Source organism: Mesoplodon densirostris, chromosome 7 (assembly GCF_025265405.1).
Source record: "Mesoplodon densirostris isolate mMesDen1 chromosome 7, mMesDen1 primary haplotype, whole genome shotgun sequence".
NCBI classification, from domain to species: Eukaryota; Metazoa; Chordata; class Mammalia; order Artiodactyla; family Ziphiidae; genus Mesoplodon; species Mesoplodon densirostris.
In genome coordinates, this window is record NC_082667.1 from 32813740 (window position 1) to 32841310 (window position 27571).

Genomic DNA, 27571 nt, shown 5'->3' on the forward strand with positions numbered 1-27571 from the left:
TGTCATCTCTAAAAGGTCATCTCTAAAATGTAACCAAATAACTATTGTGAAGAAATAAAATATCAGTTACATTGTATAATATGCATGGGACAGGTTGCAACCAGTAAAATTATCCCAAGCAAATAATGTGAGGCACAGATCATCAGCTATAAAATTATATACATACAGATTAATACATGCTAATTTAAACCATATGAAAGTTGCCATTTTGTAGGTCACAAATGAATGAATATTGTCAATTTCATAAGACAAACCTTAAAATACACACACATATAAATGTGTATACACATATATATGCGTATCATTTAATGATGGGTTGGAATAAGAGGAAGGTCAGCAAAGTTATAAATTGAAGGTATCCAGATACTAGGTCAAACAATAGATATATAGGTCATTGCTTTTTTGAGGTTCTCTCTGATAAATGTACACAAAGACTATATCTAAGAAGATTATTTTGCCCTTCATTTATAGATAAGCTTTGCAAGCAAGTAGCCTAGTTAACTGGATTTTAAATATCTTTTTTTTTGTAATAGAACCATTTGTGCAAATTGGATTTGTGCCACGCCCTAACCTATGAAATGGATAAAAGTGGACATATTTACATAGACGCTAAAAGAGTGAATCCAAAAACATCTAGGTGATGCATTACATTTTCAAACTTGAATAGAAGTGCAGTAAGACTAACAGGACATTAGGCTAGGATTTCTTGGATTGAACAGCTGTGGTATGTTACCATCATCACACATTATTCTCTTATTTTTCTGTCAAAAACAAAACATGCATGCAGGTTTAACATTTCTGCTTAACTTTACTATTCTAAAGTTCAAGTCTAGTCAAAGCAAGATTTGGGAAGTGGCTACTGTTGAGCAGAAATGAAGTGGCGGGTATCATTGGTGGCATGTGCTAAATTTTAGAGAAGCTGATAACACAAATTTTGCTTAATCATAGTTCATTTTCTAATTATGTGAAACATATCGTGTTTGTCTTCCCATTCACTGGTGCAATAAGTACCTCAAGGAACAACATCTGCTTTTTCTCAACTTTTCTTATAATTTGTCTCAGGCTCAGGTCTCTTGAAACAATGCTTTACAGATAGGAGAGACTCTGCTATTCCAATCAGACAGACATAGGGAGGCAGATGAAGTAAACAGAGAGAGAGAAACTCCTGATTTGTGAAGATAACCTAAGTATTATCAGCATAAAATTGTAAACCCCCTTTAAGAAAACCAAACCAAAGAGGAATGAATAAATCTCACACAAACATTTGTTTCTGTATCTACTTACTACAGTTCAGAATCCTTATAACAGTAATGTTTAAATTGTGCCATATTTCTTCACTAACACATTGATGGTGACTTATGAAGGGATTTGCAAAATTAATCCAGGTCAAACTAAATCAAACATCACAGAAAAATATATTTTCAGGGAAGTGATTATTGGTTATTGTCAATGCAGTGATACCAAAAGCTAAGTCATTCCTTGGGTTAAATTGCATTTAATATCCAAATTTCTTTTACAAAGTCATTCCCACTTTAATCAATAAGAAGAAATTTTTTAAAAGTGAGTTTGGACTGAGTCAGAATTTCTATTGGAAAGTATCAAAAGGGGATGGTATTCGGTGCTGGATGACCATACTCAGATGCTTTGAAGAATCCGCAAAATAATTTTAAGAATGGTGGGATTGCTGGAGCCAGGGATTTTTAAAACCAAACCCCAACCCAGTGACTCATTTGCTGATGAACTATAGTTTCAATGAGGTGTTCTCAACCTCCAAGTTGTTATAAAAACCTTCCATATAGTTCAATATCTGTAAACCAATCAATGTGATACACCACATTAACAAACTGAAAAATAAAAATCATATGATCAGCTCCACAGATTCAGCAAAAGCTTTCGACAAAATTCAACATCCATTTACAATAAAAACTCCTACCAGGGACTTCCTGGTGGTGCAGTGGTTAAGAAGCCACCTGCCAATGCAGGGGACATGGGTTCAAGCCCTGGTCTGGGAAGATTCCACATGCCGCAGAGCAACTAAGCCCATGCACACAAGTACTGAGCCTGTGTTCTAGAGTCCAGGAGTCACAACTACTGAGCCCGCATGTCACAACTACTGAAGCCCATGCACCTAGAGCCTGTGCTCTGCAACAAGAGAAGCCACTGCAATGAGAAGCCTGTGCACCACAACGAAGAGTAGCCCCCACTTGCCACAACTAGAGAAAGCCCACACACAGCAATGAAGACCCAATGCAGCCAAAAATAAATAAATAAATAAATAAATCTATTAAAAGAATAAGAATAAAAAATAAAACCTCCCACCAAAGTGGGTATAGAGGGAACATACTTCAATATATATGACAAACCTACAGCTAACATCATACTCAACAGTGAAAAGCCCAAAGCATTGATTCTATGATCAGGGACAAGACAAGGCTGCTCATTCTCACCACTTTTATTCAATGTAGTATTGGAAGTCCTAGCCACAGCAATCAGACAATAAAAACAAATAAACGGAATCCAAATTGGAAAGGAAGAAGTAAAACTGCCAATATTTGCAGGTGATATGATACTGTACATAGAAAATCCTAAAGATACCACCCAAAAAATTACTAGAACTCATCAATGAATTCTGAAAAGTTGCAGGATACAAAATTAATATATGGAAATATGTTGCATTTCTATACACTAACAACAAACTGCCAGAAAGAGAAATTAAAAAAAAAATCACATTTACAACTGCATCAAAAAGAATAAAACACCTAGGAATAAATCTACCTAACAGTGTAAAAGGCTTATACTTGTAAAATTGACACTGATGAAAGTAAGCGAAGGGTACACAAACAGATGGAAAGATATACAATGCTCATGGATTGAAAGAATTAATATTGTTAAAACGACCATAGGGCTTCCCTGGTGGCGCAGTGGTTGAGAGTCCACCTGCCGATGCAGGGGACACGGGTTCGTGCCCTGGTCCGGGAGGACCCCACATGCCGTGGAGCAGCTGGGCCTGTGAGCCATGGCCGCTGAGCCTGCACATCTGGAGCCTGTGCTCTACAACAGGAGAGGCCACAACAGTGAGAGGCCCGTGTACCGCAAAAAAAAAAAAAAAAAAAAATGACTGTACTACTCAAGGCATTCTACAGATTCAATGCAATCCCTATCAAAATACCAATGGCATTTTTCACAGAACTAGAACAAATAATTCTAAAATCTGTATGGAAACATAAAAGACCCCAAATAGCCAAAAACAATCTTGAGAAAGAAGAGTAAAGCTGGAGTTATCATGCTATATGTGATTTCAAACTATACTACAAAGCTAAAATAATCAAAACAGTATTGTACTGGCACAAAAACAGACACACAGATTAACAGGACAGAATAGAGAGCCCAGTAATTAACCCACACTTGTATGGGCAATGATTCTGTGACAAAGGATACAAGCATATACAATGGGAAAAAACAGTCTCTCCAATAAATGATGTTGGGAAAACTGGACAACTACATGCAAAAAAGTCAAACTGGACTGCTTTCTCACATTATGCACAAAAATAAATTAAAATGAATTAAAGACTTAAATGTAAGACCTGAAGCCATGAAAATTCTAGGACAAAATACAGGCAGTATGCTCTTTGACATTAGTCTCAACAATATTTTCTGAGTATGTCTCCTTAGGCAAGGGAAACAAAATAAAAAATAAACAAATGGGACTACATTATATTAAAAAGCTTTTGCACAGTAAAATAAACTATCAACAAAATAAAAAGGCCACCTACTGAATGAGAGAAGACGTTTGCAAACAATATTTCCATTAAGTGGTTAATATCCAAAATACACATAGAACTCATATCAAAAAAACAAAAAAATCCTATTAAAAAATGGGCAGAGGATTTGAATAGACATTTTTCCAAAGAAGACATACAGATAGCCAACAGGTACATGAAAAGATACTCAGCATCAGTAATTATCAGGGAAATGCAGATCAAAATGACAATGAGATATCACCTCACACATGTCAGAATGGCTGTTAGCAGAAAGACAACAAATAACAAATGTTGGCAAGAATGTGGGGGAAAAGGGACACTTGTGCACTTTTACTGGAAATGTAAACTGGTGCAGCCACTATGGAAAAACAGTATGGAGACTCCTCAAAAAATTTAAAATCAAACTACCATATGATACAGCAATACCACTCCTGGGTATTTGCCTGAAGAAAACAAAAACACTAATTAGAAAAGAGATATGCACCCCTATGTTCATTGCACCCTTATTTACAATTGCCAAGATGTGGAAGCAACCTATGTACCCATCAATAGAAGAATAGATAATGAAAATGTGGTATATATATTATATGGAATACTACTTAGCCATAAGAAGAATGAAATCTTGCCATTTGTGACAACATGCATGGACCTAGAGGGTATTATGCTTAGTGAAATAAGTCAGACAGAGAAAGAAAAATACTGTATGATTTCACTTATATGTGGAATCTAAAAAACAAAACAAATGAACAAATATAAAACAGAAACAGAGTTATAGATGGAACAAACAGGTGGTTGCCAGACAGGAAGGGGATGAGGGGAGGAAAGAAATAAGTGAGGGAGATTAAGAGGTACAAACTTCCAGTTGCAAAATAAATGAGTCATGGGTATGAAATATACAGTGTGGGGAATATAGTCAATAAGTATGTAATATCTTTATATGGTGACATATCATAACTAGACTTATCATGGTGATCATTTTGAAACGTATAAAAGTACCAAATCATTGTTTTGTAATAGAAACGAACATCGTGTTGTAGGTCAGTCATACTTTAAAGACAAACAAACAAAGAATCTCATAGAAAAAGAGATCAGATTTATAGTTAATAGAGGTGGGAAGTGGGTGAGGGGGAATTGGATGAAGGCAGTTACAAGGTAAAAACTTCCAGTTATAAGATAATTAAGTACTAGGGATGAAAGGATAAAACATGATAACTATGATGAACACTGCTGTATGCCATATATGAAAGTTGTTAAGAGAGTAAATTCTAAGAGTTCTTATTACAAGAAAAAATATATATATTTCTCTTTGTTTGATTTTGCATCTATATGAGACAATGGATGCTCACTGAACTTATTCTGGTAATCATTTCATGATGTATGTAAGTAAAAAATTATACTGTACACCTTAAACTTATAAAGCACTGTGTCAATTATATCTCAATAAAACTGAAAGAAAAACAAAAAATTTTGTCAAGTAGACAACATGATTCTAATTCTACAGATGACGAAAACAAGGCTAAGTGAGTTATTTAACCTGCCAAGTTACCACAACTATAAGTACTGGAACTGTAATTCAAATCTTGGTCCACTTGATACTAAAATCCATGTTCTCATTAAAACATGGTGCCTTTCAAAAAACAAGAAACATGAAGGAATAAGCCTCTAAAGAAAATATTACTGAATAATTTCATGTTTCAGAATGTTTGTATAATTCTGTTTGATAGTATAAATGAATACGATGTCTACACGTAACTTCTCAATTTTAAGTCCTTAAGATATATATTAACCTGTGTGGCCTCTTATTCTCTCCAGCACAATATCGATTAAAATTGAAAATAACTGAATGGATTTAGAAGTTATAGTCTTCAAATGACTTATTGATTATTTAGTTTGCATTACCTTAGGCAATCTGGGCTTGGGTTCAGAATTATTTTGGGGGACAAAGTCTTTAATGAGGCGAGATCGGTCATAATTAGCATGTTCTGATTCATCCGTGTAATCCTTATCTTTTCCTAGGGCTAGAAAAGAGAAAGAGAAAATTACATCCATTTTTATCCTTCTTCCTTTTCTCTCTCTTTAAATATACTAAGCTCTCTTTTTTCATGTTTTCCCAAGGTAACCAGGTATAACCAGGTATAATTTTCATATGACCCATGCATCTAATAAATAAGCCAAAAAAAATGGTAGTAATATGGAATCTTGCCTGTTATTGGATTAATGTCAACACTCCAGTAACTTGCAAAAAAATTAAATGCATCTCTGTTATTTAATGTACTTATAAACTTTTTGAAAACAAAATTAGAGTCATGCAAACGCCATTGGACACATCATTTCTTTTGAACTTGAAGATCGAGATATTTGCAAGAATTCAATAGAATTTTGCTTTTTTTAAAGCAAATTTTAAGCATTTATTTGCTTAATTAAAAAAAACTATTGATTTTGGTCATTTATTTTTTTAAAATTTGCAGTTTTATAAATGTGAATTTGAAAAGAGTAAGAAGTCTGAGAAATCATAGAAGAAAAGCTAACAAACTTTACAAGAAAGATTTAAAAAATATTAGGAGATTGAAATGAAACCACAACAGCAAAAAAGGAGGAAGAACATTGAAATATGGCAATTACCACTGGAATAATCAGAAAGGGTAAACCACAAACATAAATCACATGTAAGAACTTATATGAATAATGAGCAAGCCATAATCAATGTAAAAGAGTATAAAATAGGAAATATCCATGGTGGTTGGGATTTGTGTTCCAGGTGATACAAGTATCTCTTCAAATTCAAAAAGATTCCTAAATATTTAGTCTTTTCAAATAAATTAAAATGTTTTGGAATTATTTTATTCAATGTGTTGATACTTATCAACAACGAATTTTGACATAGACAACTATATATAGTGTTTTCAAGAGTTCAGTTGTGTGACTTAGCATTGTAACAAAATAAAATAATTTTGTTTACACTACATGCATTAGTTTCTTTTATTAGTAATGCTTAAACTCTTCTATAACATATAGAATGTGATGCACAGCTAGCAGTATCAGGTTATTAGCAGTGGTATGAACTAAGAATGAACAGATCACAGTACATCTTAGGATGTAATTAATTACCAATCATGTTAAAATGCTCTAGGCATTTGAGTTATACCTACAGCTATTAATAATAGCTATCACTGTTTGATGGTTAACATTTGCTGAGCACATACTAAGAGCCAAAAAGTTTACATATATAATTTCCTTTAATCCTTATAACAACTCTATGAAGTGTGTATGATTTTTACCTACACTTAATAATAAATAAACTAAGACATATGGAAATTAAGTAGCATGGCACAATCACTAAACCAGTAGGGGGTGCATCAAAAACATCCAGATTGACTCTGAAGCTGATGTTTGTGAATATATCAATACTATAATGTTTCCCTAGATTTAGGTAAATTACATTTCATTTATTTAACAATTATTTATTAAACACCTATGATATGCCAGATATTCTTTTAGGACATATAGCAGGAAACAGAACACTGCCTTCATGGAAGATTCAAGTAAGAGAAGGACAAACAATAAGCAACAACAAAAAATACATAAAATGTTAGGTGTGCTTTGTGGTCAGTGCATTGGAGAAAAATACAGTAAGGAGGAAAGATGCAGGTGTACAAGTTGGAGAGAACAGATGTTATTTTAGTACAGAGGATTGTAGTAACATTTGAGCAAAGACCCGATGAGGTGAGGCAGTAAGCCACACAGGTAAAGTGGAGGAAGAATGGTCTAGATGGAGAGAGTAAAAAGTGTAAACACCAATAGGTAAATGGCATACGCTATTGAGGAGAGGGCACTGGCCTGTGGGTCACAAGACCATCATTTCTCATCCTAAATCTGCCATGTCCTAACCAAGTAATTTCCTTTCCCTGAGAATCTGTTTCTTCATCTGTAAAACAGAGATTTTTGAAGAAGTTCTCAAAGAGTCCTCAAACTCTAAAAGTTATTTGATTACTAATTTAATGTTTATAAAAGATAAAATTCCATTTATGTTAATTAATGCATTTCATTTCCCATGGAACACAGTAAATAAAATTTATAGAAGTTTTTCACTCATTTAAATCTTATTACACTCACAATTTAATTTTTATGCAGAGGTTTTTAAATTTTGTTTAGTTTGACTTTCTTTCTTTTCTTTGTCTTTAATTCTTATGACACAGACATTCCTGGAATAAGAACATACCTACATCATCATCTTGCTGGAGGAAAGCTCAGTTTTAAAAGATGTGCCAAATGCCACAAATTTCACAAAAACTTTTCAAATCTTCTTCTGTTCCTTCTTGATCCAAGGCCCCAACTAGAGCTGCTCATTTTTCTCTTCCAAATTGCATCATATTTTTCCCCTTTTTCCCTCTCTTCTCTATTCTTTTCCCTCCCTTCCTCCCTTGTCCTCTCTCTTCATCTTTTCCTTCCTTGTTTTGTTTTTTTTTTCTTTTTATGGTTCCTTTTATTTTTCTGAATTTAGAAAAAATTCTCCTAGGGCCATGTTCTCTTAATTATTACTTTTTTTAATTTACTACAGAGTCCAGTACAGCTGGATCATTAGTAGATGAGTTAATTAAAAGAAGAAGGAAAAAATGTACTTATTTTGGAAAATCTTGATCCTAAATGATATAATTTTAAATTCCCTTTTATTGTTAGGAATGTAGATATGTTTATCTTTCTTATTGTCATTTTCCTTGACATTACACAAAAGGATTCTTCTGTTATATAACAATAGCTTTCTTTTTTTTACTACTATCAAGATTGCAGACTCCTGTCCTCATAGTGTAAATGGTACCACTGTCTTTCACAATGTTCATACAATGTTCCTCAGCTTAGAAACTAGAAATCTCTATCCTTAGTGACTTAGTATGTATTATTCCTGAATATAGAAAGGTCTTAAAGTTGTTTGTGTTCTTTTTTAAAATACTTGATTTTTTTCTCACACTAACTTTATACACAGTATTACTTACAGTAATTTTTTTTAACATGGATAGCTAATAATTACTTAATGTATCAGGTATCCTTCATTCATTAAATTAATATATTAAGTTCTGCCATGCAGTGTACCAGAGACTATTCCAGGTTGAGGATACAGTAGGAACCACAATGAACAAAAATCTTTACCTTCATGAAGTCGACAGTGATGAAATTAAGGAAAAAACAAATATACTTACATATTAGAAGGTCATGTCATCAATAAAGAAATATAAAGAAGGGCAGAAATTTGCAATTTTAAATAAAATTGTTTAAGAATGGCTTCCCTGAGGTAAAATTGGAGCAAAATTGCCAATTGGTAATATCATCACAGGCAAAGCGTACAACAAATGCAAAGGCCCTGAGGTGGGAGCATGCTTTCCTTGTCTGTGAACAGACAAGGAGATCAGTGTGGCAGTGAGAAGTGAGCAAGGGTGAGAGTGGCAGAATATCCTGTAGAGTGGTAATGGAGGAAGTGGGAGCACATCAGGATTGGGGCCATTAGAAAGATTTTGGTTTTCATCCTGAGTTAAACAGAGTGCCACTGGATGAATTTGAGCAGAGGATGACATAATCTCTCTTAGATTTTAACAAAATTACTCTGATTGCTGAGATGAAGATAGGTTGAAAGGGCCAACGGCAAAGGCAAAGAGACTAGTCAGGAGCTATTTCAACAATCAGGGAGAGAGGATGTGGTTTGCATCAGGGTGGTAGCAAGACTGAGAAATGATCAGATTGAGAATATATTTTTAAGGGAAAACTAACAGAATTCTATTGGTCATGGTGTATGAAAGAGAGACTTCAACAATAATCCTAATGTTTTTGGCTTGAGTAATGGGAAGGGTGCCATTTTTCACATAATATTTTACTAAATCCTTTAAAGGTATTGTTACCAGCCTCCAATAGCATGAGGAAATTTAGGCAGTTACCTAGGATATAACATTTAGTGTATGGCAGAATTAGAGTCCAGGAAATCTGGCTCTAAACCTTACATTCCCAGCTACTATGTAACATTGCTTCTTGTAGTATTGGAGAGATGATGATTTTGGAAACTTTGAGGCAACAAAATATTTACAAATGAAAAAAAAGTGGGTTATTAAAAAATGCAGTATACTTGTTGAATGAAAAATGGGTGACATTTTTAGATTATAGACATAGCTCTCTATCTTCCTGAAGTTGACAATGATGTATACATAAATATTAAAATCCCAATAGATAATGATAAAAACTATCAACAGACAAGTAATAAAAAGTGAGACAAATTTAGTAAAAGCATTAATTTTTATGTGGTTTAATATTCTCTGTGACCAATCATTTAAATAAAAATGGTACTCTTTTATGTTAGTACATAAATATTCTTTTGCATCTTTTGTTTTTAATTAAAATACCCATTGCTGGAAAGATGCTAGGGAAACTGGTATCATCATTTATTTTCTGTACCAACATAAGTTAGTAAAACCTTTGGAACAAAATGTGTCAATATGTCTTAACAGAATGACTGGAGAGTAATCCTAAAGTTATAATCTAAAAGAAAGAAAACCTATGTTCACAAGCATGTTCACCAAGCTTATGGATACTATACTACAGAGACCACTGCCATCTTAATAAACAGCAACTCAATTCTTCCAGTTACATAGGCCAAAATCCTGACTCCTCATTTTCTCTTATCCCCATGTCTGATCCTTAAGTAAATTCTGTTGACTTAGCACAAAGCATCATTTTTCTGCTTTGCTTTACTCTTTAGCATATATCACTACCTAACATGCTGTGCGTTTTCACTTACTTATCTTCATTACTGCTTCATCCCTAACATCTAGAACAACTAAGGGCACTTAGTTGTCATTCAATATATATTTGTTGAATAACTAAGTGGATTTAAATGCTCAGCAAATCTTATCTGAACTATCTTCAAATTATATCTAGAAATTGATCATCTGTCAATACTTGATAACAGTTTCTTAATCCAAGCCATCACTATCTCTTGAGTAGAAGTGTATAAGAGTCTTCCTAACTGATCTGTTCCTATCTTTGGCCCCTATTACATGGCAGCCAGAGTAGCCCTTTTAAAACCTAAGTTAAATCACGTTAACCCTTACTCAAAACCTTCCAATAATTTTGTAGCTCTAAGTAAAAGTCATAGTCCATAATATGACACACCGTATATGCATCATCTGTCTCCTTACTACCACATCTCATCCCTGTCCTACAACCCTACCCTCACTTCCTCCAATCCAGCTGCACTGGGTTCCTTGATGTTAAGTATACTCTCACCACAGGGCCTTTGCACTTGCTCCTCTCTCTGTCAAGAATGCTCAATCCCTTTTCCAGTCAAGAGTTCTGCTCATGTCACATCAGAGAATCTCTCCTTGACCACTGTTTCTAAAATAGAAACTTCTATAGTTCTCTGTCTTCTCATAAGGCTTTATTACTTTTATCAGCACCTGATATAAAATAACACACACATATGCAAAACATACGTGCTACATATGTACATATATATCAGCAACGGACATTGTTATAACATAGCTATATAACATATATATGATATATGTTTATGCTATATATACACATGTATATATACACATGCATATGTATGTATGTATATATATATACAAATGAACATATACATGTTCTACATGCATATATTTGTGCTTGTACCTATATGAGAGACAAAGAAAAAAATAGAGAGAGCGCTGATAGACAGTTATCTATCTCTTCTCACTGTAAGTGCCATTGGTGAGGTGACTGTTTTGTTCACTGCTACATACCCATTATTTAGCTCATTGTTTAGCATTTTGTAAGCACTTAGTGTCTGTTGAATAAATTGATGAATAGATGGTACACTCATATGTGGGACTGTTTTCCATCTGTTAAATTGCTAATTTTACAGACTGACAACATATAGAAATGCTTAATGTATACTATTAAGTTAAAAAGCTACTTTTCTTCTATTTTGATATATTTTATTTCAAATATGCTTTCCCTTCTGAATACAACTTTGTAAAACTATGTAAACTTAAGGACAAAGAGTGACAACTACAGTATGAAAAGAATGAGAAACATTCTCTTATTTTGGCAGAGGAATAGTTTTCCCCTCCCCCTAGACCTTTTTCTGTTATTCTTGCCAGAATTTTATGTGTATTATAAATAGTAGAACTTTAAAAAAACTGCAGTTGGTATTAAGTTCTGAGAGTGACAGTGAAGAGGACCACACTGCATTTTGATTAATAAAGCTAATCCTTCTTCCATTAGAAGGATTATCTGAAATATAAACAAAACCTACCAGTGTATTTTGGTTCTGATCAAGGACACAGACCTTATTTGTATGAAATTTGCCCTATGTGGTAAAAATAAATTAAATTTCAAACAAACTGAATAATTTCAACAATAACGCTAAATTACAATACCAAATATATATCATATTTCATTATCCTAAGATGCTTTTCCCCCACATTTTAGCATTTCTGAAATCAGGATGGGGTCAACATTCCATGTATTTATTTAACATAGGAGCAACCCATTTTTCCTAAAAATGCTTATTAATTTGATGATGCTTTTCACAACTGATAGTGTCTTTAAAATCCAGGAAATTTGATAATTAAGAAAAACAGACTTTCAAAAAACAAAAACATCTAACAACTTTCTGGTACCGTAGAAAACAGATAATTTTGATTATGACAAATGGAACTATTGTTGCTCTCCAGTAGGAAGACATATACCCTTTAAAAAATAAATTGTATTTCATCAAAATTAAAAATGTGTACTTTAAAGAATATCATCAAGAAAGAGAGACAACCTACAGAATATGAGAAAAAGTTTGCAAATCATATATCTGATAAGGGACTTGTATATGTATATATAACTCTTACAACTCAATAATAGACAAACAACCCAGTTTAAAAATGGGCAAAAGGCGTGGAGCGGCTGGGCCCGTGGGCCATGGCCGCTGGGCCTGCGCATCCGGAGCCTGTGCTCTGCAGCAGGAGAGGCCACGGCAGTGAGAGGCCCACATTCCGCAAAAAAAAAAAAGGCAAAAGATCTGGATAGACATTTCTCTGAAAAAGATATACAAGTGGCAAAAAAACAAAACAAATAAACAAAAATAACTAAACACATGAAAAGATGCTCAGCATTACTAGCTCTCAGGGAAATGCAAATCAAACCCACAATGAGACCACTTCAAACTCACTAGGATGGGTATAATCAAAAAGAAAGACCGTAACAAGTGTTGGTGAGAACATTGAGAAATTGAACCTTCATACACTGCTTAAGCCTCTGGAAATGGATGATGTAACTCTTGAACAATTTTAAATATGTGTGAGTGATCTTATTAGTTGGTCTCCACTTATTTGCAACTATGTAACCTTCCCATTCATTACTAATGCTAATGTGTTTTAGGACTGCCAAAGTAGTTGAGGCTGAAGATTAAAATAAAATTAAGTCCAAGATGGCAGCATAGGAAGAATCAGGACTCACCTCTTCCTGGATTCATACCAAATCTACAGTTACATATGTGTCATTTTCTTCTGAGAAAGACCTGAAAACTAGATGAACTGCTCCTCCAAGACACAAGATAAAAGACATCGAGACAGGTAGGAGAGAGCATATTTGACAGTCTTGCCAAAATTTCACTCCCAGAGCAGTGACAAACAACAGGGAGGGATCTCCCCAGCTCAGCACTTTACTCAGAGGAGCAAGGGATTTGTGCTCTGCATAAGGCACCCCAGCCCTTCGGACCTGCACCAGAAAGACAAGCCCCCAAAATACCTAGCTAGGAAACAAACAGGAATACATTCAAGGGGCCCAAAGGGCCACAGGGAACTGAGATTCACCTTTTAAAGGGCTTGCATGTGGTCTCATTTACCCCAGGATCCCTCACAACAGCAGCAGTTTAAAAAGTGCCTAGACTGTATGTGAAGGAGATTCACTTGCTAATCTTAAAGCATCTGCTGGAAGGGCAGGAGATAGTTGAAATCTCTCCCCAGAGGTGTTGGTGGACACCATTTTTGTACTCTCTACCTGCCCTGCTGGTAGCAGGCAGGCAGGTCACAGCAGGCACAGGCAGGCAAGTCAAAGCCTCCTGCTGCCTTGCTAAGTCAGGTGGGGCAAGCAGTCACTGCACTGTCTCACTGCCTTGCTGAAACCAAAAAGCTCATGCAATTGTGACACTTGCTTGCTGTCTGGGACCAGGGAACAAGAGCAGTCACAGCATTCTTCCCTTGTGGTTTGATGATTGACTTTAGTGTTGTTTAGATTCCTTTCTCCTTTTCTTTTCTGTATCTACTGTAAGTTTTTGCTTTGTGGTTACCAAGAGGCTCACATATAACATCCTATGCACATAACAGTCTATTTTAAGTTGATAGCAACTTAAATTTGAACATGTTCCAAAGCTCTACAAGGCACTCTCCCACTGTATCACTGAAGCCTGCAAGCAGGCACAGTCAAGGCATTTTCTCTCTTCCTAAAGCCCGCAAGAGTACCCGGCTTCCTACACTATAGTTGCCTCAGAAAAGCCAGCAGGCGCTCTGGTGGTATTTATTGATCAGGTGACCCTGGTGGCCAAAAAGGCTGGTTCCTGGTCTCCACTGGACTGTAACAATCAAAGACAATTCTTGGCAGGCAACCACCCTCAGGGCACTGCACAGAGAGCAGACTGAAACACACCCCCATCTTCCTGTGAAAAAGCCTATTTATTTATGCTGGAGCTTCAGCCTGAGTGACAGGCTTAAGTTTTCCCACACACCTAGAGGCTGTGGAGGTACTTCCAGGGAAGCAGGTAGATAAGCAGGGAGACAGCAACCTTGTGCAACCCCTCTGCATCACTACAACTTGATAATAGCTTATACACTTACCTGGAGCCCTGGTATTTGTAACTGTCCCCTAAGGCCACCCTCAGATCTCCTGGTCTAAAGACCAGTAGGGTTTAGGATTGCGGCCCCATAGGAACTGTATGTATTTGCATACATTAAAAGATGCTGCCTGAGGGCATGGTTTTCAATAAGCCTGAAACTAGGTGCTAAATGAGATTTCTTCCCTTGGAGGAAACATAAAAGTAAAAATCTCACTGGCAAAGGTAAATATATAGAAAAGGTAGTGAATTAATCACTTATAAATCTAGTAAGAAAGTTAAAAGACAAAAGCAGTAAAATTAACTAAAAGTATAAAAATTAGTTAAAAATCCATAAAATGGGGCTTCCCTGGTGGTGCAGTGGTTGAGAGTCCGCCTGCCAATGCAGGGGACATGGGTTCGTGCCCCGGGCCGGGAGGATCCCACATGCCGTGGAGCTGCTGGGACCGTGAGCCATGGCCACTGGGCCTGCGCGTCCGGAGCCTGTGCTCCGCAACGGGAGAGGCCACAACAGTGAGAGGCCCACGTACAGCAAAAAAAAAAAAAAAAAAAATCCATAAAATGAAAAGATATAAAATGTGACATAAAAAATTAGGGGGGTAAAAATGTAGAACTTTGGAACATGTTCAAATTTAAGTTGCTAGCAACTTAGACTGCTATGTATCTACTTATAGTAGATACACAGAAGAAAAGGAGGAAGGAATCTAAACATAACACTAAAGAAAATCATCAAACCACAAGGGAAGAGAGAAAGAGTAGAATAAAGAAACAGAGAGGAACTACAAAAACAGCCAGAAAACAATTGACAAAAATGGCAAAAAGTACATATGATCAATAATTACTTTAAATGTAAATGGACTAAATGCTCCAATCTATAGGCATAGGATGGCTGAATGGATAAAAAACCAGGCTTATCTATATGCTGCCTATGAGAGACTCACTTCAGAATGAAGGACATACACAAAATGAAAGTTAAGAGCTGAAAAGAAAAATATTCCATGCAAATGGAAACAAAAAGAAAGCTCATGTAGCTGTACTCATATCAGACAAAATAGACTTTAAAACAGAAACTGTAATAAAAGACAGAGAAGGGCATTACATAATGATAAAGGGGACAATCCAATAAGAGGATATAACATCTATAAATATATAAGCACTGAACATAGTAGCACCAAAATATATAAAGCAAATATTAAGAGACCTAAATGGAGAAATAATACAATACAATAATAGTATTGAATTTTAACACTCCACTTGCATCAATGGATAGATCATTTGGTTAGAAAATCAATAAGAAAACATTGGCCTTATATGACATATTATACTAGGTGGCCTTAATTGATACATGCAAAACATTCCATCTAAAAGCAACAGAATACACATTCTTCTAAAGCACACACAGAACATTCTCAGGATATATCACATGTTAGGTCACAAAACAAGTCTCAAAAAATTTAAGATTATTGAAATCATATCAAGTGTCTTTTCTGACCACAACAGCATGAAACTAGAAATCAATTACATGAAGAGAACTAGAAAACCACTAATATGTGGAGATTAAACAATATGCTACTGAACAACCACAGGGTCATCAAAAAAATCAAAGGATAAATAAAAAAAAATACCTAGAGACAAAATGAGAACATAAATATGGCATAAATGAACATAAATATGAACATGAACATTCAAGATCTATGGGATGTAGTAAAAGTATTTCTAAAAGGGAAGTTCATAGCAATGCAAGCCTACCTGAAGAAACATACAAAAAACCAAGAAACTCAAATAAACAATCTAACTTTACACCAAACACACTAGAAAAAGAAAAACAAACACAACCCAAAGTTAGTAGAGGGAAAGAAATAAGAAAATCAGAGTGGAAATAAATAAAATAGAGACTAAAAAGACAATAGAAAAGATCAATGAAAATAAGAGCTGGCTCTTTGAAAAGATAAAATTGACAAACCTTTAGCTAGACTCACCAAGATAAAAAGAGAGGGCTCAAATAAGTAAAAACAGAAATGAAAGAGGAGAAGTTACAACTGATATCACAGAAATACAGAGGCTCATAAGCAACTAATATGAATATTATATGCCAACAAATTGGACAACATGGAGGAAATGGATTAATTCCTAGAAGCATACAGTTTTCCAAGACTGAACCATAAAGAAATAAAAATCTGAATAGGCCAATTTCTACTAAGAAGATTGAATCAGCAATCAAAAATCTCCCAAGAACAACAACAACAAAAAGTATAGCTCCAGATGGCTTCACTGGTGAATTCTACCAAACATTCAAAGATTTAATATTTATGCTCCTCAAACTCCTCCATAAAGAGGAAGGAACGCTTCCAAACTTATTTTACAAGGACAGCATTACCCTGATACCAAAACCAGAGGACACCACAAAGAAAGAAAATTACAGACCAATATCCCTAATGAAAATAGATACAAAAATCCTCAACAAAATACTAGAAAACAAAATTCAACAATACATTAAAAGGATAATACACCATGATCAACTGGGATTTATTCCAAAGATGCAAGGATGGTTCAACATTCACAAATCAAACCACATTAACAAAATGAAGGATACAAATCACATAATCATCTCAATAAATTCAGAAAAAGCATATGACAAAATTCAATATTCATTTATGATAAAAAACTCTCAAATAAGTGGTTATAGAGAGAATGAGCCTCAACATAATAAAGGACATACATTACAAACCCACAGGAAATATCTCAATGGTGAAAAGTTGAAAACTTTTCCTTTAAAATCAGAAACAAGACAAGGATGCCCACTCTCACCACTTTTACTTAAAATTGTATTGGGAGTTCTAGCCAGAGCAATTAGACAAGAAAAAGAAATAAAATGCACCCAAATTAGAAAGGAAGAGGTAAAACTGTCATTATTTGCAGATGATATGATATTATATATAGAAAACTCTAAAAAGTCTATCAAAAAACTATTAAAACTAATAAATTCAGTAAAATTTCATGATACAAAATCACTATACAAAAATCTGTTGTGTTTCAGCACACTAATAATGAACTATAGGAAAGAGAAATTAAGAAAACAATCCCACTTACAATTGCACCCCAAAGAATAAAATACCTAGGAATAAATTAAATCAAAAAGATGAAAGACCTGTACTCTGAAAACTACAATACATTAATGAAAACAACTGAATAAGACACAAATAAATGGAAAGGTATTCCATGCTCATGGACTGGAAGAATTAATATTTTTAATAAGTGGTACTGGGAAAACAGGACAGCTACATGTAAAAGAATGAAATTAAAACACTTCCTAACACCATACACAAAAGTAAACTCAAATTGGATAAAGACCTTAATGTAAGGCCAGACACTATAAAACTCTTAGAGGAAAATATAGGCAGAACACTCTATGATACAAATCACAGGAAGATACTTTTTGACTCACCTCCTAGAGTAATGGAAATAAAAGCAAAAATAAACAAATTGGACCTATTGAAACTTAAAAGCTTTTGAACAGCAAAGGAAACCATAAACAAGATGAAAAACAACCCTAGAATGGGAGAAAATATTTGCAAATGAAGCAAATGACAAAGGATTAACCTCCAAAGGATACAGGCAGCTCATGTAGCTCAATATCAGAAAAACAAACAATCCAATCTAAAAATGGGCAGAAAACCTAAATAGACATTTCTCCAAAGAAGATATACAGATTGCCAACAAACACATGAAAGGATGCTCAACATCACTAATCATTAGAGAAACACAGATCAAAACCACAATAAGGTATCACCTCACACTGGTCAGAATGCCATCATCAAAAAATCTACAAACAATAAATGCTAGAGAAGGTGTGGAGAAAAGGGAACCTTCCTGCACTGTTGGTGGTAATGTAAATTGATACAGCCACTATGGAGAACAGTATGGAGGTTACCCAAAAAACCAAAAATAGAACTACCATATGACCCAGCAATCCCACTACTGGGCATATATCCTGAGAAAACCATAATTCAAAAAGTGAAATGTACCTGAATGTTTATTGCAGCTCTATTTACAATAGCCAGGACATGGAAGCAACCTAAGTGTCCATCGACAGATGAATGGATAAAGAAGATGTGGCACATATATACAATGGAATATTACTCAGCCATAAAAAGAAACAAAATTGAATTATTTGTAGTGAGGTGGATGGACGCAGAGTCTGTCATACAGAGTGAAGTAAGCCAGAAAGAGAAAAACAAATACTGTATGCTAACACATATATATGGAATCTAAAAAAATTAAAAAATGGTTCTGATAAACCTAGGGGCAGGACAGGAATAAAGATGCAGACGTAGAGAATGGACTTGAGGACACGGGGAGGTGGAAGGTTAAGCTGGGATGAAATCAGAGATTAGCACTGACATATATACACTACCAAATGTAAAATAGATAGCTAGTGGGAAGCAGCTGCATAGTACAGGGAGATAAGCTGGGTGCTTTGTGACCACCTAGGGGGGTGGGATAGGGAGGGTGGGAGGGAGGCGCAGGAGGGAGTAGATATGGGGATATATGTATATGTATAGCTTTGTTATAAAGCAGAAACTAACACACCATTGTAAAGCAATTATACTCCAATAAAGATGTTAAAATAAATAAATGAATGTAATGGGAAAGCTGGAGGGATATGAGTAGAGAAATGATGAGACTCAATTTCCTTTTATTAAAGCTTCCTGTAATTGTTGTGTAGAAAATGGACTATAAGGAAGAAAGAGTTGGAGCAGAGAAACCAATCAGGAGGTTATTACACTAGTCTATGAAGAAATTGTTGCAGACTGGATCAGGGTGTAGCAGTGGCTAAAGCACTTGCAGCAGCAACTGGTGAGCAGTGTCAGATTCTGAATATAATTTGAAAAGAGTGCCAAGATGACTTATGTAATGTGCTTAATACACAACTGAAACGATTTACAGTGACTGTGAGGCTTTCAAAACTGAAAAATAATATGTCTTTCACTGTAATTCCCTTTTTTCTGTAATCCTTAAGTAGATTGGTAACACTAGTAGAAACGTTGTTTTTTATACCATTTAAACATGAAACTACTGGAAAAAGTCATGAAAATGAGTGGAGATTGAAATTACAGAAAGAAAGCAAAGTCATCACATACTCATTTGAACATAACTTTTAAGAAATAAGGCCAATGAACATGCCACCAAGCTGAACTATTAAGCTTGTAGAAAGTGAATGCCTTGATTCTCTAACATAAACCATTTCCAGAGGGAGTCGTTTGGTAACAATGGCAAAATGTTGATTTCACAAGATTAGATAGATGCATATCTTGGTGGGTTGGACCCAAATGATGTTGGTTTTAATGAGCCCTGATTATTTCACTTCAAAGTTACCTGACTTTGTTGCAGCATGGGCATGGGTAGAATGAGGCATCAGTTATTTGTTAACGTGGACGTCTCTCTCTTTGCCATTTTTCAGCATACTAATAAGCAAAAAGGGTGGGTGATGGTAACAGGGCTTCCAGGATTGATGAACAAGATTACTGACACACCAGGATTTCAAGTTCATTCTTACATGGATCAGTACTTTCCAGAATGATTGTGTGTGTGTCTCTGTGTGTGTGGCTGGGGTGGGGGGATGGGGAGGAATGGGGCCCTGGCTGCTCTATGAAAAGTAGAATTAAAATTTCAGAGATGGCAATCAAAAGAATGAAAGAAGCAAACCAAGCAACAAAATTCTAACCTCCCAACCTGATTAGCTTTCTTTAATCAATCATCTCCCAAATATATTTTACCATGCAGTGTCACCCCTCCATCTTTTGCTGTTCCCACACCGATACTTACTAACACCTTGCAGAGCTGGTGTTCCCTGGATATCACTAACCACTTTTCACCTTAAATGCCTCTATTACTACTGTGGTAAGGGATTAAGGCTTCCTGGGTTGAAACCTCAGTTCTCCACTGGCTAGCTATATGGCACTTGGCATGTTAATTTGCCTCTTGGTGAATCAGGTCCCTCATCTGTAAAAAGAGGATGATAATAATACCCAACCCAAAGGACTGTTAAGAAAATTAAGTGAGATAACATAGGCAGAGAGTTGTGCAATATGAGTCCAGTAAATTATTGTTATTCCACTCTGCCATAAGAGTCACACTTTGGTGATAAAAGAAAGAGATGGTGAGTGAAGGTATCTCTGAGCCCAGCAAAATTTGGTGTGACAGATACGTTTAATGAGTGGCTGAATAAAGCAATCAACAAATATTCATTGACACAGTAGCATCTGTGATGGAGTTATGCCTCTTCATTTAATTCAACAATGTTTCAAAGCAGGATTGTTAATCCTGATTTACAAATGAGATCACTGAGGCTCAGAGAGGTTAATAATATGCCACAGTCACACAGCTAGTAGGTACAAGAATAAAGATTTGACCAATGGCTGGATGGGAAAATAGCATTTCATCTACTAGGAATTCTGTTAGGCAATCTTACTGGAAATTTGCAGCTCTGAATCAATAGAATCATGAATATTCCTTCCTCTATAGCTCTCATTTTGAACAGGGAGAAATATCAGTCCTCAATGGAACACTGATCACATACAGGTAACTCTGACACACCATTAATATTTTAATGGGGCAGTTCAAAGTAGTTCACCATAAAAAAGGAAAGCCATTAATTAGATACATCAGTCAGGTTCCAAAAATTGCATCAGAGCCTGCTGGTACTTGGAAACTCCCACGCCTTAACCAACCCAATGCTAGAAACTGCTAGTCTGCATTCTAAAAGCAAAATTAGAGAATGTAACCTCATTGAATTTAAAAGAGAGCATGTATTACTAAAATACTTACTCATGCTTTATGAAATTACATTTTTGGCATATTTAACATCGCTTTGCTTGACCTCTTCTCAAAGATGATAAAGGCATACACACTACAGATATGCAGGTGACTCTAAAAGAGCATTTCACAGCCAGATGTTACATCCAGATGGGTTCCCGGAATTCCTGGTGATACTACAGTAAGCTAGAGCTTCATTCTCACCTTCATGATAAGGGCAAAAACCTCTTGTGCACTGTCTTAACCCCTCCAGAAGCTCTGATGTTTCTCTAAATGGAATAAATGATAGACTGAGGCTGGGAGATGCTAAAATACTGGGTATGAGGTACAATGCCTGGAGAGATATAAACACAAGTCAAGTGTGTCAAATGATTGAGACACTAGAATGATGAGGAAAGAAATGAGAAGTTAAGGCATCTAATTACATTATGCATTAGAGAAAATGTTGGTATTTGGAATGGCAAGCTGTCAAAAATAAGATGCCTCAGTTGAATAGAAAGGTTTGCATGACTGAAGTCATCATTAGGCTACTAACTTGGGAGAATTATTAATGAAAGGTGTTGTGCAAAGTCTACCACCTGTATGGATATTTTGGACAAGATTTTTGTTCTGTTTTCATTTTCTTATCAGAAAACAACTAACAATAGCAGCCTCTTTCAGAATTAATTACTTTCTATGGGAAAGACCTTTGTACTCTGATTGAGCGTATTTGTTCTAATGAAATATTCTTCTTGATGTATGTGAAATGAACCTGCTGGTGGCTGTCTTCCATTAATTAGGAAACTTAATAAGCCAGCACTGTTTCTGAGCCACACACACACAAAGGAGTATTATAAGAAACATGACTAATTTGCAGTCATTCAGAGTGCTATTATAAATAACACAACTCATCCTTTAAAAAATTATGAAAAAGTACCCCAGCAATGCCCTCAGAGAGAAACCAATATACATATTTTAGGCTAGAAATTCTTAATTCTGGCTACATTTAATATTTAGCTGGGGAATAGTTGAAAGTATGGACCCTGATTTCAATCCTTAGACAATTAAAATTGATTTTCTGGAGTTGGGTCCCAGGGAGTTTTTAAAGTTCTGGGGTGACTTAGGCAATGCAACCAGGCCACCAATGTGTTCACTACTGAAAACTCAGGGCTTAACTTCTGTGGATTACAAATAAATTCACTTAAGGTTATAAAATAAGTATTGGGGCAGACTAGTATCACTTTTTGATGAATTTTGGCTTCATTTTATTTCTATTCAGTTTATGAAAAGGAAAGGCCCCAGTTTCAAGGCATTGTTCATAGGCAAGTTCAGCAAGTACAGATTTGAATATAAGTCTTATTCAAATGAAGCAAATCTTGCATTGTAACTGCAAAAGGCAAAAGAGTAGATTGAGTAAAGCTGTCTCTGTTATAGAAAAAAAAAAAAGTATATTGTCTGTTAATGGAGAGGCAGGATAGAATCTTTCAGTACCACTGTTATACCAAATAATATCTATCAGTGACTATCAACCAACTTCAAATTTCAGTTTTGAAAACTATCCATAGAATTGTGTGCAATTTTGACTGAAATATGAGCATTTTTCCCAACTTATAAAAAAATTCTGATGTGAATATTTTTCTTTGCATATTCTTATTATATAATATTTGTATAAATCCTTTTTAGAGGAAAAAAAGAAAATACTGACAGCAAGAAGAAATATAACAACCACAAATAATCTCATGTGGAGATACTATCAGCTAGCATATTGGTATATTTATTTCTAGCTCTTTTGCAATACATTTTTAAAAAGTAAATTTATTTATTTATTTATTTTTGGCTGTGTTGGGTCTTCGTTGCTGCATGCGGGCTTTCTCTAGTTGCGGCGAGCAAGGGGCTACTCTTCATTGCGGTGCGCAGGCTTCTCATTGTGGTGGCTTCTCTTGTTGTGGAACACCAGCCCTAGGCGTGTGGGCTCAGTAGTTGTGGCACTCAGGCTCAGTAGCTGTGGCTCGCGGGCTCTAGAGTGCAGGCTCAGTAGTTGTGGCACACAGGCTTAGTTGCTCCGCAGCATGTGGGATCTTCCCGGACCAGGGCTTGAACCCGTGTCCCCTGCATTGGCAGGCGGATTCTTAACCACTGCGCCACCAGGGAAGTCCCTGAAATACATTTTTAACTAAAATGAGAGGCAGTCTACATTTATATTAAGCTATTTTTCCGCTCTTAGCAACATGTCACTAAAGGTTCAATAATATAATTTATTAATGGGTCTCTGTGATATTCTAGCATGTAGATATTTTACAATGTATTTAGCTACTCCCCTATACTAAAATGCTCAATTTGCTTCCATTTTTATGTTTTGTTGTTTTGTTGTTTAATTTTTTAAATAAACTTTTAATTTAACTTTTTTACTTTTATATTTTTAATTTTTTTAATTGAAGTATAGTTGATTTACAATGTTGAGTAAATTTCTGATGTACAGCAAAGTGACTCAGTTATGCATATATATACATTCTTTTTATATTCTTTTCCATTATGATTTACCCTGACATATTGAATATAGTTCCCTGTGCTATACAGTAGCACCTTGTTGTTTATCCATTTTATATGTAATAGTTTACATCTTCTAACCCCAAACTTCCAGCCCATCCCTTCCCCACACCACCTGCCCCTTGGTAACCACAAGTCTGTTCTCTGGGTCTGTGAGTCTGTTTCTGTTTTGTAGATAAGTTCATTTGTGCCTTATTTTAGATTCCACATATAAGTGATATCATATGGTATTTGTCTCTCTCTTTCTGACTTACTTCACTTAATATCATAATCTCTAGCTGCATCAATGTTGCTGTAAATGGCAAAATTTCATTCTTATGGCTGAGTAGTATTCCACTGTAGTATTCCACATATATATATATATATAGATAGATAGATAGATAGATAGATAGATACATATATATACCATATTGTCTTTATCCAATCATCTATCGATAGACATTTAGGTTGTTTCCCTGTCTTGGCTATTGTGAATAGTGCTGCTATGAACATAGGGGTGTACGTACCTTTTTTTTCTAAATAGATCTTTATTGAAGTATAATTTCTTCACAATACTGTGTTAGTTTCTGTTGTACACCAAAGTGAATCAGCCATATGCGTATGCATGTCCCCATATCCCCTCCCTCTTGAGCCTCCCTCCCATCCTCCCTATCCCACCCCTCTAGGTCATCGCAAAGCACTGAGCTGATCTCCCTGTGCTATGCTGCTGCTTCCCACTAGCTAACTATTTTACATTCGGTAGTGTATATATGTCAATGCTACTCTCAATTTGCCCCAGCTTCCCCCTCCCACCCCGTGTCCTCAAGTCCATTCTCTATGAATTATAGTTTTGTCCAGGTATATGCCCAGGAGTGGGATTGCTGGAAAAAATGGTAATTCTATTTTTAGTTTTCTGAGGAACCTCCATACTGTTCTCCATAGTGGCTGTACCATTTTACTTTCCCACCAACGGTATAGGAAGGTTCCCTTTCCTCCACACCCTCTCCAGCATTTGGTATTTGTAGGCTTTTTAACGATGGCCATTCTAACTGGTGTGAGGTGGTACAATTTGCTTCCATTTTTAAATTTGATAATTACTGTAAAGAAAGGCTGTGAGAAAAAAATGTTTTTCATTTCTGATATTATTTTTCTTAGGATAGATCTTTAGATGTAAAACTGTGTACTGAGTCTCTACACTAAATATTCCACAGATTTCCCCCTTTGGTCCATACAATAAAATATCTCATCAAAGAGCCATTTATCATTAACTTGACAGAGTAAAGAAGCAGAGTTCAAGGTGGCTGAATGAACTTTCAGGCATGTTTGTTGTCCCTTCCTCTGGAGACTTCATTAACATGATAATAAGAAAAGTTTCAAAAAGTAAAAACCTACAACAGCTTTCTAGAAGGCAAAATTCTGATGGGAGGGTGTTAACTGATGGAGTAGCTTAGCTTAGACTGTGTTCAGAGGCAGACAGAGAGAATGATTTTCCTTAGCCAAATCCTAGAGACATCTGGACTCAAAGATGGCAGATAAACAGAGGACGGGAATGAGAATCGAGAGTGAAAACATGATGAGAACTGAAGGTCTGACAATAGAAGATGCAAACACAAACTGTTTCTCTAAAGAAATTCAAAGCGCAAGAGTAGTAATGTGCAGTCCTCAATCTAACATTGGGTGGGTCATCTAAGCAATAGTTCCTTAACCACTCACTCTAGAGTGAATGCTTTCTGTTTCTAATACTTGTCCTTGTATCCAGCTTTGAGTTAGTCTTTCTGTTTTTCTACTCTAAAATGTAAACAGATGACCAAAGATCACCAGATATTTGAGAAAATTCTACAGTCTAAAAGAGAATAATTAAAATGGGCAGAAAAAATTATCCCTGGGAAAACAGACTAAAATTTAACGAGCAAAGGAAAACTTAAGACAATCGCAAGTGTTATTAGAGAGATTAGAGATGTTGTATTCATGAAATACAATAGGATACTCTGAAAAAATTACATTCTGAAAACAGAAAACAGTCTAGGAAATTAAATATACATATACTATTGCACCCCCACACACAAACACACAAACAAAAAGACATTTGGAGGAAAAATTCCAGGAATCTTCCTGAACCGAGGCAGAAATCGAAATGAGATAAAAGAAAATGTCGAACTTTTAACTGAATTTCCAGAAAGAGAAAAAGGAGGAAAACAAAAGTGCATAAATTGTGGAAAAAGTACCATAGAAGTGGAAAATAGGCATGAGACAAATAGAAAAGACAGACAATCTCTAGAGTGGGTTAAGTTAAAACACACACACACACACACACACACACATACACGTGGGCACATATAAACATAATGTTGTATAATTATATAACACAAAATGTAAATATAAAAAATGTACAGAGAGAAGAAAAAATCAACTACAAAGAAAGTTAAGAATCAGATAGCAATCAGGTTTCTAACAGTAACAATGAATGTTAGATGACATTGAATTAATCAACAAATTTCATAGGAAATTATTTTTAATGCAGAATTTTAAAAGCAAGGGAATATCAATCAAATGTAAGAGCCAACTGAAGTCATCTCAGATACAGAGTAATTTAAAAAGTCTGCATCTCACATCAATCTTCAGAGGTAGTTGTTTAAGGATATACTCCGAAAAAATGAGCATGAAACTAAGAAAGAAGAATATGTGGGGAAATTAGAAAATAGAATTAATCCAGTAATCCAATGAAATGTCAGTGGACACCAAGAACTTCTTAAAGAAGAATGAGATAAAGGATATAGAAACAAGAAACTGGAATATAATGGAAATATTTAGAAAAAGGGATATTTTTCCTCTCCTAAGAAGAAAAAAAAATCAAATAATCTAGGAAAATAAAACTAACAAAAGTTTGGGTATAAGCAACAAAGCAAATATAATGTGACATGACTTTGAGTATTTGATGGAGGGTTGGAAAGAAGAGTTTATTTGACCTTGACGTTGAGTATTCAAGAGTGGCATAGAGGTCATAACTTGGAATTGTAGAAAAAGAAGTAATACTGCATTGTCAGAAAGCATTATTTTCATAGCTGTAATATATTTGTCAAGTGAGGAGTGAAGAGATATTGTTTAAATGTGATAAAACATGATATAGAGAGGGGACCTTCAAGATGGCAGGGGAAAGACATGGATGTCATCTTCCTCCCCACAAATACATCAAAAATACATCTACATGTAGAATAACTCCTACAGAACACCTACAGAATGCTGGCAGAAGACCTCAGACTTCCCAAAAGGCAAGAAACTCCCCACGTACTTGGGTAGGGCAAAAGAAAAAAGAAAAAACAGAAACAAAAGAATAGGGATGGGACCTGCCCCTCGGGGAGGGAGTTGTGAAGGAGGAAAAGTTTCCACACACTAGGAATCGCCTTCACTGGCAGAGATGGGGGTGCGATGGGGGGGGAAGCTTCGGAGCCACGGAGGAGAGCGCAGCAACAGGGGTGCAGAGGGTAAAGTGGAGAGATTCCTGCACAGAGGATCGGTGCTGACCAGCCCTCACCAGCCTGAGAGGCTTGTCTGCTCACCCACTGGAGTGGATGGGGTTTGGGAGCTGAGGCTCAGGCTTCAGAGGTCAGACCCTAGGGAGAGAACTGGGGTTGGCTGCGTTAACACA

At 35.6% G+C, this 27571-nt stretch overlaps 2 protein-coding genes across 2 annotated transcripts in view; one reads left to right on the forward strand and one right to left on the reverse strand.

The window, feature by feature from the left end:
* The window catches only part of MUC15 (mucin 15, cell surface associated), a 96851-nt gene extending 88595 nt beyond the window's left edge, over positions 1-8256 (forward strand). The window contains exon 3 of the mRNA XM_060103705.1: positions 7958-8256. Within this exon, the coding sequence (XP_059959688.1) occupies positions 7958-8256 (299 nt within the window). The remainder of the gene's footprint in view (positions 1-7957) is intronic.
* The window catches only part of ANO3 (anoctamin 3), a 393002-nt gene that overhangs the window by 152123 nt on the left and 213308 nt on the right, over positions 1-27571 (reverse strand). The window contains 1 exon segment of the mRNA XM_060103704.1: positions 5661-5779. Within this exon segment, the coding sequence (XP_059959687.1) occupies positions 5661-5779 (119 nt within the window).